Source organism: Alosa sapidissima, chromosome 1, assembly GCF_018492685.1.
Source record: "Alosa sapidissima isolate fAloSap1 chromosome 1, fAloSap1.pri, whole genome shotgun sequence".
Classification (NCBI taxonomy): domain Eukaryota; kingdom Metazoa; phylum Chordata; class Actinopteri; order Clupeiformes; family Clupeidae; genus Alosa; species Alosa sapidissima.
In genome coordinates, this window is record NC_055957.1 from 18,472,689 (window position 1) to 18,488,448 (window position 15,760).

Consider the following 15,760-nt stretch of genomic DNA (forward strand, 5'->3'; position numbering starts at 1 on the left):
ACTCTCCTCCAGATAACCCCGCCCACCCCAGGGATCACTGGGGGGCTCCACGGACAATCTCTGATATTACTCACTGACAAACAATACCGACCAGCCTAGCAATTACTGTGTGTGTGTGCGAGAGAGAGAGAGAGAGAGTTTGTATTTGCGTGTCCGATTCTCTTTCACATCGCTTTGTGTGTTTCAGAGTAGGCACACTATGTGATGCTCTCTGTTGTGACTGAGATTGTATTGTGCACAGGGGTTTTTGTGTCTGTGCGTGTGAATGTGTGTGTATGTGTAACCATGTGCTTGTGTGTCTGCTAAACAAGTAAATGTATGTGCCACTGTAAATGTACCGGTAAGTGCATCTACCAGCTGGTAACAGTAAGTTCGGGCAGGGCTTAGTGTGAGTGGACAAGCTTGCATCTCAAGTGGTCAACCTGTGGACTCTTATCTCTCTGGAATATGCTGGGGTGTCGGCACAGAAACAAAGAAGTCTACCGTCAGTACAGGTGGTAGATTCAGACTTCACCATACACACTCTATGCATTTCCTGATGTGGACAAAGGCAATCTTGGGGAGCAAGGTCACAAAGCCACAAAGGACACTGGTGTCCTCAGCCACCAACCCTGCTACCCATGAGTCCATCTCCGCTTACATTCAGCATCGATGCAACTCTCCTATGGAGTCATTTGTACTAATCTACAGTATGTTGGTTTTGCTTTGGGCTACAGAAAATGGTCATATAGATCTCAAGGAGAGGGAAACACTGTAGGATGAGCTGTCTCTGTGCTCACCAATTAAGAATGTGTGTGTGTGTGTGTGTGTGTGTGTGTGTGTGTGTGTGTGTGTGTGTGTGTGTGTGTGTGTGTGTGTAATGTTACTTAATGGAAGAGCTGGATCTATCTCCGTCTCTATGCACTTAAACACACAGAGACTCACCTTGGTACAGCTGATGTAATGACCATACAGGCTGCTGTGATTGAACATGTTGCATGTCTTTTGAAATCCTATTTATAGTATTATTTAAATGCCTCGATGCTTTCTGGGTTTTGTGGTGCCATATTTTTGCTAAATCTTGGAGAATGAATAGGATTATTTATTTATGGTATTTATTTTGGTCTCATCTACGTGGAGCAACAAAGCACTCCCTTTACTTCTGTTGATACTGTTGTGACATTACCACGGTCATGCATAACAAAGAGGATCTGCATGCAGAGTGAATCATATGCCTTGCACAGAATAATGCTGAAATGTCAAATGCTATTCTCGCTGTTGCTGTTTTTGTCCATGCTAATGTGTGTTTGTTTGCTTTGAGGACAATTCAGGGTAACTTGCTCCATTGTCTTAGCTTTTGAATACACCTGTATTGCAATGACCAGGTATTGCCTCCCTTTACTGACAGTGGGGAGGAAGGGTATCTAGCGCATAAAGGACAAAAAAAAGTCAATTGGATAACAAGTGTTCCCTTCAAAAGCTTTGTGTCTTCACTGTCTATGTGGACAACGTGACTGCCATCGTGTGGTCGGTCTCTGTAATTGCGTCTTGAAATAAATTGAATGTGTTTCAATGGTGTATCTCGTTTTCTGTATTTCAAATAAATGTCAGGAAGGTCCTACCTATTTTGACCTATCTGTGAATGGTGGGTGAACAGAAAACTGTCAAATCTAACTGTTAAGCTCCAGCCATATGAAATTATTCTGATATTTATTGTAATGTTACAGCATAGTATTATACTACTGTATAACAAAAGACAAGTGCGATTGTTAAGAACTCAAGACTTGAGTTATTACATTCCTCAAAGCTTTCCCCCCTCTCAAATTCATGGCTGGGTCACCCTCCCCATGAAGAGGGGGCAGTTGGCCTGGTCGCTCCACAGCACCAGGATGAAAGGCTGCATGGCCGAGAACGAGGGGAAGGAGCGGGCGAAGGAGAGCGAGGTGGCGGCCGCCGCCTCCACGCCACTCTCGGACAGCAGTAGCGTGGCCCGGTGGCGGGCATCCGACAGGGCTACGGGCATGTCTGTCTGCTCGGGGAACAACCCGCACAGGTTTGGCTCGTTAAAGAGCTCCCCCATCCCTGGTGAAAGGACGCAGAGGGAAAAAGAGCAGGGGAGAGATGGATGACCAGTACAAAGGAATTGCCCTCATCTTTTAGTGAACATGCGGAATTTAACTAAACACTCTCTATCTTCACTGCACATATCTATACATGTTGTTCATACATTGTTCATACTACATTCTGTTATTATAAGGTTACTACTAATTCATTGCACATATTTATATTTAATATATATTACTGTAAATCATACCACCTTCTTAACTGTATACTACTGTTTACACTGCACTATACTGTATCTATATACTGTTTATGCACCACCTGCCTATACTTTGGTTAGAGCAAAGTGCATTTCGTTGCCTTTCTACTTGTACGCTGCACAATGACAATAAAGTTGAAACTAATCTAATCTAATCTAAATCACGTATAACCAATGGATCATGATTCAAAGACAATCTGACTGAATAATGAGCTTGCAGACGGGCTATTTATATTTTTCTACTACTTTGACAGAATGGGTACAAAAAATTACACAGGTCAAAGAAAAAAGAAAGTACATACAGACACACACACACACACACACACACGGTTTACCTATGTCCCCAATCAATCCATTCATGTCGGTGTTGATGTCCAGTTTGAGTTTTGGCAGGGTGACCTCTGCAACGGTTGGGGCGACTTTGGCCATGGCCTTGGCCATTTGCGTCAGCACAGTGTCCGTCATCCTCTCCTCCACTGCCTGCAGGTCTTTCAGGGAGGAGGACACAGGCACCATGATGAAGAGTCTGTTTCTGCCTGTGAGAGGGAATGCTCCCACCTACAGGGCAACAGAAGGAGTGACAGGGAAGTGACAAGTATTCAAGCTAACAGGAATAGATTTCACATGATGATGAATCACATAGATATACCTGAGCTGAAGGTGCAATTATTAGCTTCAGGTGTTTTAGCAGAACAGGTGGCACTGAACTTCACTGTTTATTTTTCTCTTTTGTCACATCTTGCAGGACTGAAACTATTGTGTGTATATAGCACTGTTCCACATGGTCACAGGCAGTAACCTTTATTCATTTAGCTGGTTATTTTGTCCAAAGCCACTAACAAAACATTGAGAATAACCAAGGCCAAGTGGAGGGACGTAGACAAGTTGTGTTATTTTCAACACAGTCATTTTAAGAGTGCAGATTTTATCTGTACCCACCCTCTCTAGTGCTTCAGAGACTGATATGGACAATTTTGTCAGTACCACTGACAATGTGGACACTTCAGTGGATTGTAATTTTGTTGCCAAAATGTACTCTACGTCAAATTCCACCATTGGTTTGCAATTTGTTTTGAATTATAGTAATTTCAAATCGACACACACGTGTTGATTTTGTGTAAGAAGAAAACAAAAGTTTGTGATAAAAAATGACACAAATTTTTGTGTTACACAGTGTTATACAGTATAACAGAAGCAATATGTTAGTTAGAAACAACACAAACTGTGTTGTCCCTATCGGGACATAGAGATGTGTTAAAAACAACACAGGTTGTGTTATTTCCAACACATTCATTTTACAGTAAAGATGTATGGTAAGTGCAAGTTAAGTGTGTTAGGATGTAGGCTACTCTCGGAAGAGCTAAGTCTAGATAGAACATGCTGTGGTATAACAACTGGCAGCTACCATCGGGTGGATCTACAGATGAGAATAGTAGATTGCCGTGAGCATGCTGGCGGCAGTGCCAGATGGCGTTCTTCAGAAGAGTGCAATGATAGGGAGGATAGCATATGCCTTTAAGAGAGCATTAAAGTGGGTGTGGAACCGGAGATCACTTTATAAGCCATCATCATTGGTTGGCTACAAGTAGCCAGTGGAGTTTGATGAGCAGTGGGGTAACATGTGCCCTTTTGGGTTGATTAAAGACCAGGCGTGCCACTGTGTCCTGGACCATCTGTAAGTGTTTCACTGTACATGTCGCGAGGTCCATTACAAGGGTGCTGCAGTAGTTGAGGCACAAGATAACCACGGCCTGTACCAGGAGTTGGGTAGCATATTGAATTAGTTATGGACTAATTTTTCCTAATTGAATATTGCGAAGCGGCACGACCAGGCGACCAGGGCAACGTGGTCAAAGAAGGTCAGGTAGTCATCAATCATGACACCTACGTTTCTCACAACCTTTGTTCCCTTATCCATGAGGATATGTCTGAGAGACATTCAGAGATGTGTGTCGAGACCGAGGGGTCGTCAGGTGGGAATGACAGACAGAGTTGTGTATCATCTGTATTGGTATCAGTGGTGAGAAAAGCCATTGAGCGGATTATCAGACCCAAGGAGGTGGTGTAAATGACTAAGAGAAGTGTCCCTAGCACCGAGCCTTGGTGGTACCAGTCCAGGTGGTAAAGTGCCAAAGACTTACCTGGGCTCTTAGGCTGCTAAAGAACTGCATTGAGAGCTTATACTTTGCACCATAAAGAGTCGGTACATTGACTATGTCTCCATTTAGTTTTGTGAAACTGGCAGGACGGCTCTCCGCATCAAACTTCAACTTCCATTTGCCTACAGCAGTAACAGGAAGAGTCAGGTCAGATGTCAGGTTACATTCATTCTTAAATTCAGCTCATTATTGTGACCACTCAATGAATGTATAGGCCTATGTTCCAGACTCACCAACGGCACAGTGTGACATCATGTTAGATGTGAGATGCATTAAAAGGTTTACACACAAACACATTCAAAGGACACTGACCAAGGAAGTAGACAGCGTTGACTAGGATCAGTTGATTGAAGGAATCCACAGAGTCCAATAACTTGGGGATTTTATTTTTTGTCTTCTCTGCTACCCAATCATTGATCATCTTCAAATTTTGATCATTGTCGTCAGTTAGCTTTGCTGGGGAAGCCTCATAGAACTCCATTGATTGGTTGATGAAAGCCTCACTCAGAATTTGATCTAAAATGAAAGGATGTGTTTCACATCATTACTCATAGCATCTTTGACACATGGATGCATTTCTAAAGTGCAATTTCTTATATTTATTTATTTTAAGGTATACTGTTTTTTTAGTAAGCAAATGATGTTGTTTTTATTGTTAATAAGCTAAAGTAAATGTGTTTTAGGAAGTGTTCCATGATGTGTAAACCTTGATTATAAAAGATGTGAGAGGCCATGTCCAGAGACTCTTGGGTGTCCCCCTTCAGGGTCTTCAGAGCTTTATGTGTGCAGGAGAAACCACGAGGAAGGCAAAGACCATCCTCCATCAGTTTCCGTGTGTCATCACGAGCACCTAAATGACAAAGAAAGAAAGAAAGAAAGAAAGAAAGAAAGAAAGAGCAAGAGAAACAGAGCTAGGTGTAAGAAACCCGAGTCATTATTTTGTTTTTCCAAGAAACTCTTGTCAGCTTCAGCGTCAGGTTCCCTCTCTGCTATTTAATAAAGCCTTGCTTATGTAAACAGACTTGCAAGCCTGATATCAGCCTAAATATATTAATTGAATAATAGCGATACTTTTTTGCCGCCATCTCTATACCGTTCATGGCGTGATTGGCCCTTTATTCAACTAGATGTACCGCAGAGCGGTACAAAAAATGACCGCCGCCCAGTCCAGCACATGTTTTCCACAAAAATAAGTCACGCTGAAAGGCATATATGATTCTAACTGTCTCACTGAATTGCATTATGCACACTCAATTTTTGTTTATGTGCCTGTGTGTGTGCATGTGCATGCATGCGTATATATGTCTATTGTGTGAGTATGTGTCATACGTAGGATTACTATGAATGTATGTGTGTGCGTGTGTATCTGTTTATGCACATGTGTGCATATGGAATGGGTTTACATGACCCCTGGAGGCAAACATATGCAAAAAATTGGTCATCCTAGGCCCTACGGTTCTCAAGATATTCACAAAAAACTGTGTCTGCCCTACCCTCCTTTCGGGGGGTCCAGTCCAGTGGGGGGGCTACAGATCAAAACGAAAAACGATGGTTCCATGCTATCCATGTGGGGTTACATGCCCACCAAATTTCGTGTACCCCGGTCTTTCAGTGTCCCGGGAATCCTTGTTGGTGTATGGTCACTAAATTTACACATAAATTATTTTATTGTAAGGCCCCCCATGAACGAAAGTCCACGAAACTTGGCATGCATTCGGAGGGTGTCATAATGATCCTACACTTTCAATTTCGTGCAGTTTTGACCATGTCAGCCAGAGATATTGTGATGAAAACACCTAATGTTTTGCTTTTTAATTTTTAACTAGGTGGCGCTATACATGAAATAGGTGGTAATGGGATAGGTTGACATGCCCCCTTAAGACCAACATACAAAAAAAAAGGTGGACCTCCTAGGCCCTACGGTTCTCGAGATATTCACAGAAGACTGTCTCCGGCCACCTACAGGCCAGTTGGTGTATAGTAACATAAATTAATTTATTGTGTGGCCCCCCATGAACGGAATTCCACAAAACTTGGCGTGCATTCAGAGGGTGTCATAATGATCCTACACTTCCAATTTCGTGCAGTTTTGACTATGTTAGGTCACAGATACCTGCGATTACAACACCTCATTTTTACTTTTTTGTGTTTAACTAGGTGGCGCTATACATGAAATGAGTGGTTATGGAATGTGTTGACATGGCCCTTTGAGATCAACATACAAAAAAAATGGTCCTCCTAAACCCCACGGTTCTCGAGATATTCACAGAAAACTGTGTCTGCCCTACCCTCCTTTCGGGGGGTCCAGTCCAGCGGGGGGGCTACAGATCAAAATGAAAAACGATGGTTCCATGCTATCCATGTGGGGTTACATGCCCACCAAGTTCCGTGTACCCCGGTCTTACAGTGTCCCGGGAATGCTTAACGGAAATTTGGACATGCGAATAAGGACTAAACCTATATGACCGCTGCTTCGCTGCGCGGCGGTCATAAATACAATATAAATGTAAGCAATAAGCCCCGAGAGGCCGTATGTTCCACTGATTTTAGAACAGCTAAGGGTCGTTGTTAGCGATACTCTAACTTTTGTATGAAGATGTTAGCCCAGTACTGTAGAACAAAAAGCGGTCAAGGTGTATGTTTGTGTTGGATTTTACAACGGCATCGAACGCGATTCAGCCAATCATAATCAAGGACCAGAACTATCCGTTTTAGAAAATGATTTCTCCCATATAAATAGTGCCTTTCAATAAATAGTGCCTTTTCCATTCCATTTCACCAGTTCATCACTTTATCATTTGCCCTTTAATCTACTGAAGCATAGCCTGGCCCCGCCCACCGAGTATCTCCGCTCATTTTTAATTCACTGAGATACCATTCTGGCTCCTCTTAATGCGTTTGTTTCCTTCAGCCAGGATGGTGGGCAAGTCAGCGAGAAGAGGGGATGACGTTAGTTTTGAAATCAAAAGTGGCTGTGGTAAACAGTAGTAGCAATTCCTGCAAACATCAAATTTTGGTTAGGCTGGGCCGATGATTTCAAAGTTAACACAAAGTCTACGCCCATTACGATGCAAGGGTTGGAAACGTTTCTCAATTGTGAGTAACCAGACTCTCTCACAAAGCGAAACGAAGTTAGTGAGTCTGGTGACACCAGGCTAACTGAGGGGCCGTGCACACGACGCCGGTTTTTGTGAAATCGGTGAGGTTTTGTTAACGGTTACGCCTTGCATGTACACGACGCCGGCAGTTTAGGAGACTGAAACCGATAGCTTTTGAAACCGGCTTCCGTAGTGGGAACTTTTGACACCGCCGGCTAACTTTCGCCGTGTAGACGCCTGTAGGTGCGAAGCCGGCAACTTTATGACGACATAGCCCCACCTCTCAACTCAGCCACGGCACTCGACCTGACATGTTGCTTGTCGAAACAAACCAAACCTTTTATTTATCATATTAAATTGTTTTTCTTTCCCCTGTCATGATTTATGTGCACAATGTAGCCTATCAGCCTTTAGTGGCTAAGTTAGAAGCACACGTTAGCTTAACTTAGTTAAACATTAGCTTACTGCATGTTAGTGTTTTCTCCAGTGGTGCTCAGACCTAATGCAATGCATAGGCTAAGCATTTGAAATTTCACATAGCAGTCACATACCTTGAAAATTAACTTTATTAGTTTAACAGTTGAATTGAAAACTGAATTGTCTGTAGTCTCCTTATTTCATGCGACTGCTTAACCAGAGCACTTATTAACGTTAGACATTCTCTGGCTTAACAAACTGTTTCAACAATGTTTTCTTCTACGTGATTCACGCAAAATGATCGTGAAGCTTCTGCACAGCGGCGCCATCGACTGGTCTGGCATATGCACTACAGCACATTTAGCCGGTTACACCTCTGTGTGTACACGCGAGGTTTTTTCTTGCCGGAGTCGTTAAAGGTGTGAAAGCGGTAAGAGAAAATCCACCCGGCGGTGTCGTGTAAACGGCCTCTGAAGCCTGCTGTTCAACAAAATGATGACAGCTTCACAGGTTCAGAATGGTTTGCCAATCAAAGCTTACCCAGTAGAAGGTGAGAGAGCACTCCAGCAATGCTGACTGGTGAAAACAACACATTATCAGTAGGCTTGACTGTGCGGAGTTGGGAGTAGAGTTTAGTGGAGAAGTCAGTTAGAGATTCGCTCAGTATGGCTCCCGCTGTTCGACTTTTGTCCTCCTCGCACAGTTCCCATGGATCCGTGTGGCCATAACAACGAGGAGGCGGGAGAGCTGAATCAAGAAAAAGGCGGAATGGGCAGATTGTCCTACATGTGAAGTCAAACATAATTGGCTTTTTTCATGAAACACCACATGGCATGAATGTTTACCTTCCACTATCAGCTCCACCAACTGTGTCCTGGTTTCTGCTCCTTCTTGGACTTGGCAGTGGTACATGCCGGAATCCTGGACTTTACTGTTGTATATTTTAATGGACAAATCATTTGCTCTGGCCAAGTATACTCCATCCCTCACCTTATCTTCATTATCCAGAACCAAGGGCTTAAGGCCTTCTTCGGTCTCCCTAAACCAATTGCCTATTTTCTCACTTCTATTAGCAGATAGCAGATGTGGATGGCAGGAGAGGTCCACAACATCTCCCTCTGTCACTGTGACGACTGCCCACAGTTTGAAGCTGCTGGTGGTCTCTAAAATATGCGCCACAAGAAAAATTATGGAATAAGAAAATAAGGAGAGAATGAGAGAATAAGGAAACCTCAGGGATGCTAAAGCATGTGTTAGGTAGAGGGCAGTCGAGTGAAAGAAATCATTGGAACCCTACCATTTTCCATTATCACTAACCATGCTTGAGCTGACATTTCTTTTGCATTCAGTGTTGCAGAAAACTGACCTGTGAGCTACAATGAGAGCCTCCATCCTCTGCCACATTTAACTGACTGGCTTTAAAATGTGTTGTCATGCAACATCATATAAGCAGAGGCTAAAATTAATTTACTGTTTTCTTTTCACTTAACTTTAACCTCTCCTACTTTGTTCCAGGTTGGTTAACACAGGCACTGGTGTCACCAAGAACGGATCTGGTGACACTGACAAGTGTACGAACAAAGGGGTACTGGCAGTGCCCACTTTTCCATACATTTCAATGGTTTTAATTATTTTAATTCTTTGCTCTAGCTGACTGTGCAGTGTTAGAAAATCGTATAGTCTTCCATGCCTTAAAGGTTACAAAAGAGGCTCACCCACGCTCACGTTGTACATTCTGCTGACTCTCGCACGACTATCACCAATGTATCCCGTCATCACACACTCATACTCCCCCTCGTGAGTTTTTTGGATGTGTTGCTTTGACAATGTGGAGCTGTCCCCTGCTTCAATTGGTGAAACGGAATCTCTTGACCTGAAGGTCCATTTGAAAGTTTTTTCCAACATTTTTGGGGCCTTTTCATGTTGACAACTCAGGGTTAATCCAGACCCCATGGGGACAATGACCTCAACTGAGAAGGTGATGACAAACTGGATGAAATGAAAACAAGAAAAGTATACAGTTGATAAGTGCATTTAGCCTACAGAAAAAGATAACTGATTGCTGTCACAGCTTGGGAAAAATGGATAGATCAGTCCTGGCCCTATCATGTTTTTAATTAGAATCTAAAACTACTTTTGATGTGTTTTGGAATTGTTTTTGACCTGAACAGTTTTTTCGCCCGTTTTGAAGCACAAAATGACACTCACCCACCGAAAACCCCACCTCCACAGAAAACCCCACCTCCCCCCCACGACCAACCCCTGTACCTGTCCTCTGCCAGCGTGAAGAGGACACTAGCCACCATTAACCCACGCAAAGCAGCAGGCCCAGACAACATACCAGGCCGAGTGTTGAAGGACTGTGCAGAAGAGCTGAAGGATGTTTTTACAGACATTTTCAACACCTCTCTGGAGCAAGCAGTCATCCCATCACTTTTCAAAGCTGCCACCATCATACCCGTGCCAAAGAAATCATCACCATCATGCTTTAATGACTACCGTCCTGTAGCACTCACGCCCATAATCATGAAGTGCTTCGAACGGCTAGTCATGTCACACATCAAAGCCACCCTACCCCCCACCCTGGACCCCTTCCAGTTTGCATACCGAGCCAAATGATCCACGGAGGATGCAATCTGCTCTGCCCTCCATCCAGCCCTCACCCACTTGGACAATAAAGACTCATATGTGAGAATGCTGTTCATAGACTTCAGTTCAGCATTCGATACCATAATACCACAACAACTCATCAGCAAACTGGACAAGCTAGGATTCAGCACCTCCCTCTGCAACTGGCTGCTGGATTTCCTGTTGCAGAGACAACAAGCAGTACGTGTCGGGAACAACACCTCAAGCACTCTGACCCTGAGCACGGGGGCCCCGCAAGGGTGTGGGCTCAGCCCCCTGCTCTTCACACTGCTAACACATGACTGTACAACCACTCACAGCTCCAACCATCTGGTGAAGTTTGCGGACGACACAACACTGGTGGGCCTCATCACTAAGGGCGATGAGGCTCACTACAGAGAAGTAGACCTGCTGGCCAAATGGTGCAAAGACAACAACCTCCTGCTGAATGTCAGCAAGACCAAGGAGATTGTTGTCAACTTTCAGAGAGGCCACAAACAACTGCCACCACTGTCCATCGACGGAGATGCTGTGGAGAGAGTGAGCAGCACAAAATTCCTGGGGGTGCACATCAGCGACGACCTCTCCTGGACCACCAACACAGCATCACTGGCGAAGAAAGCCCAGCAGGACCTCTACTTCTTGCGTAAATTGAAGAAGGCAAGTGCCACGCCTCCCGTCATGACCACATTCTACAGAGGGACCATCGAGAGCATCGTGTCCAGCTGCATCACAGTGTGGGGCGGAAGCTGCACAGATCAGAACAGGAAGACCCTCCAGCGCATTGTTAACACAGCTAAGAGGATCATTGGAGCACCACTCCCCTCCCTGCAGGACATTTACACCACCCGCCTCACCCGCAAAGCACTAATGATTGTCAAGGACACAACCCACCCTGCACACGAACTGTTCAGCCTCCTGCCCTCTGGAAAGAGGTACAGGAGCCTCCGCTCCCACACCACCAGACTTGCAAGTAGCTTCATCCACCAAGCAATCAGGATGCTGAACACTCTACCCACTCTCCCATCACTGACAGCCCCCCCACCCACCAGCCAGCCAGGAACCTAGGAACCTAGGATCCTGTCTACCCTAACCCCCCCCCCCCCCCCCCAACACCTCCCCAGGACCGCCCTGTGGAACTGCACTGTGACTGCGCAGCCTAACATGTTGCTGCTTCATATCAAGCCTGATATACTTGAAATGACTGCATATCAATATAAATATACAGTACACACAAGCACAAGTTTAAACTTCATGTAAATGCTATCAATGTTATTTATCACTCTGCCACTCTGCTGTTATGTAAATATACAACAAATATGTCTGATCATTATTGTGTATCTTTTAATATAGTACTACATACTCCAAAAATTCATCCCGAAATTGCAATCAAATCGCGACTCTTGGACATTAGAGCAGAACAGCAGTTCATAGCTCTTATAGACTCCATAAATTTAGATATTTTACATCATCCCATTGATCAAATGGTAGAGGCTCTCAATCGTGAATTAGGCGCTCTGCTTGACAGAGTGGCACCCTTAAAGACTAAAAAAAGGCCCTGTAGCAAACTGACACCTTGGATGAACGAAAATATCCATGATCTAAAAAGATCATGTAGAAAAGCTGAGAGAACATGGAGAAAAACTAAGTTACAGGTTCACCGTGCCATTCTAAAAGAAAAAATAGCAAATTATAATAGAGCTATTCGGAATGAGAGAAGGAACCACTTCTCTAAGGTAATTGCTGAAAACAGTGGAAACTCTAGGGTGTTGTTCTCTACCATTGATAGGCTATTGCATCAAACACCTTTTGATACACTCAGTCAGACATCCTCTCTAAGATGCGAAGAATTTGAGGACTTCTTCAAAAACAAAGTCATTTCTATAAGGGAGGCTATTGGTAACACAAGTAATATGTTTGATAGTACACCCAAAAACAGCCCCCCAAAATTAAGATTCTTTAGCACTATTACTCAATCTGAGCTTAGTAAAATTATAACTCAAACCGACTCCTCAACATGTGTTTTGGATCCAATCCCTACTAGATTCCTCAAAAAAGTATATGATAGCTTAGCTCCCTTTATTCTCAAGGTAATAAATACCTCATTAGAAACAGGTATATTTCCAACTGCTTTTAAAACCGCTGTTGTGAAACCTTTACTTAAAATGTCAAATCTTGACCATACCAATTTGAACAACTACAGGCCTATATCAAATCTACCGTTCCACCATTTCTGTGGAGCCAACTAACCCAGATGGCCTTTGCTCCCTCACTGCATGCCTAACCTCCATTAATCAGTGGATGAGCAAAATTTTTTTGAAACTAAATGATGACAAAACAGAGGTACTTTTGGTTGGACCAAAACTAAAGCGAGATATTGTTCTTAGTAATCTGGGGAACTTGGCGCACCAGGTCAAACCAAAAGTAACAAGCCTCGGTGTCATCTTAGATGTAGAGTTAAGTTTTAAGCCCCATATCAGTAAAGTTACTCAGGCAGCCTATTTCCACCTGAGAAACATTGCCAAAGTGCGGCCCTTTTTAACTCAACAAGATGCAGAAAAACTAATTCACGCTTTTATCACTAGCAGGTTAGATTACTGCAATGCACTTTTCACTGGTCTTCCCAAAAAACATCTAAAGAAATTGGCACTCATACAGAACTCTGCGGCTAGACTTTTAACTAAGACCAAGAAGAGAGAACACATCACCCCTGTGTTGGCTGAACTGCACTGGCTCCCTATTTCCTATAGAATTGATTTTAAGGTTATGTTAGTTACTTACAAAGCTCTGAATGGCATAGCACCTTCATATATCTCTGAGCTTTTAATATTTTATCAACCACAAAGGAAACTTAGATCATCCAATTCTTATCTTTTAATCGTACCCAAAGTGCTCCACAAACAAAGTGGAGAAGCTGCTTTTATCCATTATGCCCCCAAACTATGGAACACCCTGCCTCTGTACATCAAGCAGGCGAGTTCAGTAAATATTTTTAAAAAAGATCTGAAAACATACCTGTACAGGAAAGCTTTTAGTTAACTCATCTTATCCTGTAGACTACTTTTTCAGATTATTCTACATCTGCTGCTATTGGAGGGCGCAGCCAGCCAGAAGCAAATGGGCTCCCCCTATTAAGTCAGGTTCTGCTCAAGGTTTCTTCCTGGAATATGGGAGTTTTTCCTTGCCACAGTTGCCATATGGCGTGCTTGTGGGGGGTAAATTAAGGCTGCCAGTCTTATGACATGTTCTTTTTTTCTATATTTTTGATATGTTGCTGAGTGGATCATAAATGGCCCCAGCAATGAAGAAAAGTGACTGATAATGACTGACTGACTATTATTGTGTTACATGCTTCAAATGTAAAGCACTTTGAGCTGCATTCTGTGTATGAAAGGTGCTATACAAATAAAGCTTATTATTATTATTATTATTATTAACACAACTACCTCTATTTTTTTTATATTTTATAGAATATATTTCTATATTCTAATATATGTTCTATATTTCAGTCTCGCACTTTAATGTCTGTATGTGGTATGTCTGTATATTTTTATTTTTTATTGTCTATGGCTATGTCTATGTCTAAAGTATGTCTATGTCTGTATTTAAAGTATGTCTATGTCTGCATGGGAAAGTAAGAAACGGAATTTCAATTCTTTGTATGACCAGTGCATGTAAAGAAATTGACAATAAAGCCGACTTGACTTGACTTTTTCTCTCAGTGGAGCAGTCTTGTTTTGACACTTAATGTGCTATGAATGATTATATCCATTATTCCCTACTGAATGACTTAGCGGAGTACAGCCAGATAACACATTTCGTGTGACTTGAGCTTAGCTGATAGGGTCATATTTTAACTGATAGAATTTACAGAGAACATTGTTAAATACTGCACCACTCCTTTGAAAATGAAGCAGTTGTATTAATGCGCAGGCATGGCCTCATAATTAAGCATAGGCCTACACAACATTTCATTTCATTTCTGCTCCCCCGCATATCTGATGGTAACCATGTTGTGTTTCTCACAACTCCTTTTCAATTCATATCACATCAGTTTAGTCAGCCTTTCATCCACTTTCTTTGTCACCGTTTTCTTTACCTCCAGCAGGAGCAGGAGAAAGGGATAACACAGCATCCCCGCGTGATTCATCTGAAGACAAGATCACAGAGCGTGAGGTGAAAAAGGGAAAATCAATATGACACACACACACACCAACACACACCTACACACACACCTACACACACACACACACACACACACAACATCTCTGACAAACTAACACTTCTTTCTGCAACAAGGTAAAGTCACTCTTTGTCCCTCAGCATGCAAATCTAACAGGCTGACAGTCTGATCACCTTTTCCGCCTGATTCAAGTTGCCTTTTAGATTGGCATGGCTGTTGGCAAGACCCATCACAATTAACATCTAAATCCCTTCAGAGTTGTTGCATTTCACTGTTCAAGGTGATAATCTTCAAAGGGCCTTGATAATCAGCTTTTCTCGGGTGACAAAATGGAAACAAAACATACTCACATAGATTCTTTTCCCAGTTATTTGTGTGCTTCTGTCTGTTGACCTGCAGTCTAATAAGTCTGTGGAACCATAGGCAATGGTTTAAATGTCTGCCTGAGTTGCTCTCTGTGCTAGGTGTCTGTCTCTTCTCCCTTTAGCATTCTGTGTGGACCAATGATCAATCTGTTTGTTGGTTTAGGGAACGTGCATGTTTGCTTAGAACATGTTGTATAAAGCCCTGCTGATTTACTGAAAACCACATGGGAAAGGATTTGGCAAAGAGCCGCCGCTGGGATCTGTGGTCTTATTAGGTTACATTAGGTTTCAGCATGGTCCTGTTTCCTAATAAGTCTTCTCATTATGCTACATTTTCTCTTCTGCATGCCTTTTAATTTTTACTTTTAAAGAGACTCCTAATTGTGACATCATGTAAGCGAGTGATGACATATTTTCCAAAATATGTATTATCTGTTTGAATCGTATGTGAGGCCTCATGATTCACACACACACACACACACACACACACACACACACACACACACACACACACACACACACACACAGCCTATATATGTCTTCACAGATAAAAACAGACTAAGCTTGCAGAACCTAATCTATCTACCCATGTCCTTGATTGCCTAGCCTTC

General features: G+C 42.9%; 1 protein-coding gene across 1 annotated transcript; it reads right to left on the reverse strand.

Moving 5' to 3' along the window:
- Window positions 1–1,672: 1,672 nt before the first annotated feature.
- Window positions 1,673–15,296, reverse strand: serping1 (serpin peptidase inhibitor, clade G (C1 inhibitor), member 1). The gene is made up of 10 exons (XM_042104383.1): window positions 15,135–15,296; window positions 14,701–14,751; window positions 9,689–9,962; window positions 8,819–9,136; window positions 8,514–8,720; window positions 5,165–5,308; window positions 4,771–4,974; window positions 4,441–4,580; window positions 2,635–2,857; window positions 1,673–2,061 (listed from the first exon to the last, which is right to left on the reverse strand). Exons 2-10 carry the CDS (start codon window positions 14,749–14,751, stop codon window positions 1,805–1,807), a joined length of 1,818 nt encoding a protein of 605 aa, XP_041960317.1. The 5' UTR covers window positions 15,135–15,296; the 3' UTR covers window positions 1,673–1,804.
- Window positions 15,297–15,760: the final 464 nt, after the last annotated feature.

What these genes read in the sequence shown, in the direction of transcription:
- serping1 (XM_042104383.1), bottom strand. Translation starts at nt 14,751, where the DNA reads ATGAATCACGCGGGGATGCTGTGTTATCCCTTTCTCCTGCTCCTGCTG. An exon ending in TTCTCCTGCTCCTGCTGGAG is followed by an intron (nt 9,963 to 14,700) that starts GTAAAGAAAACG and finishes CATTTCATCCAG; the next exon opens with TTTGTCATCACCTTCTCAGT. An exon ending in GGTGGAGCTGATAGTGGAAG is followed by an intron (nt 8,721 to 8,818) that starts GTAAACATTCAT and finishes TTCTTGATTCAG; the next exon opens with CTCTCCCGCCTCCTCGTTGT.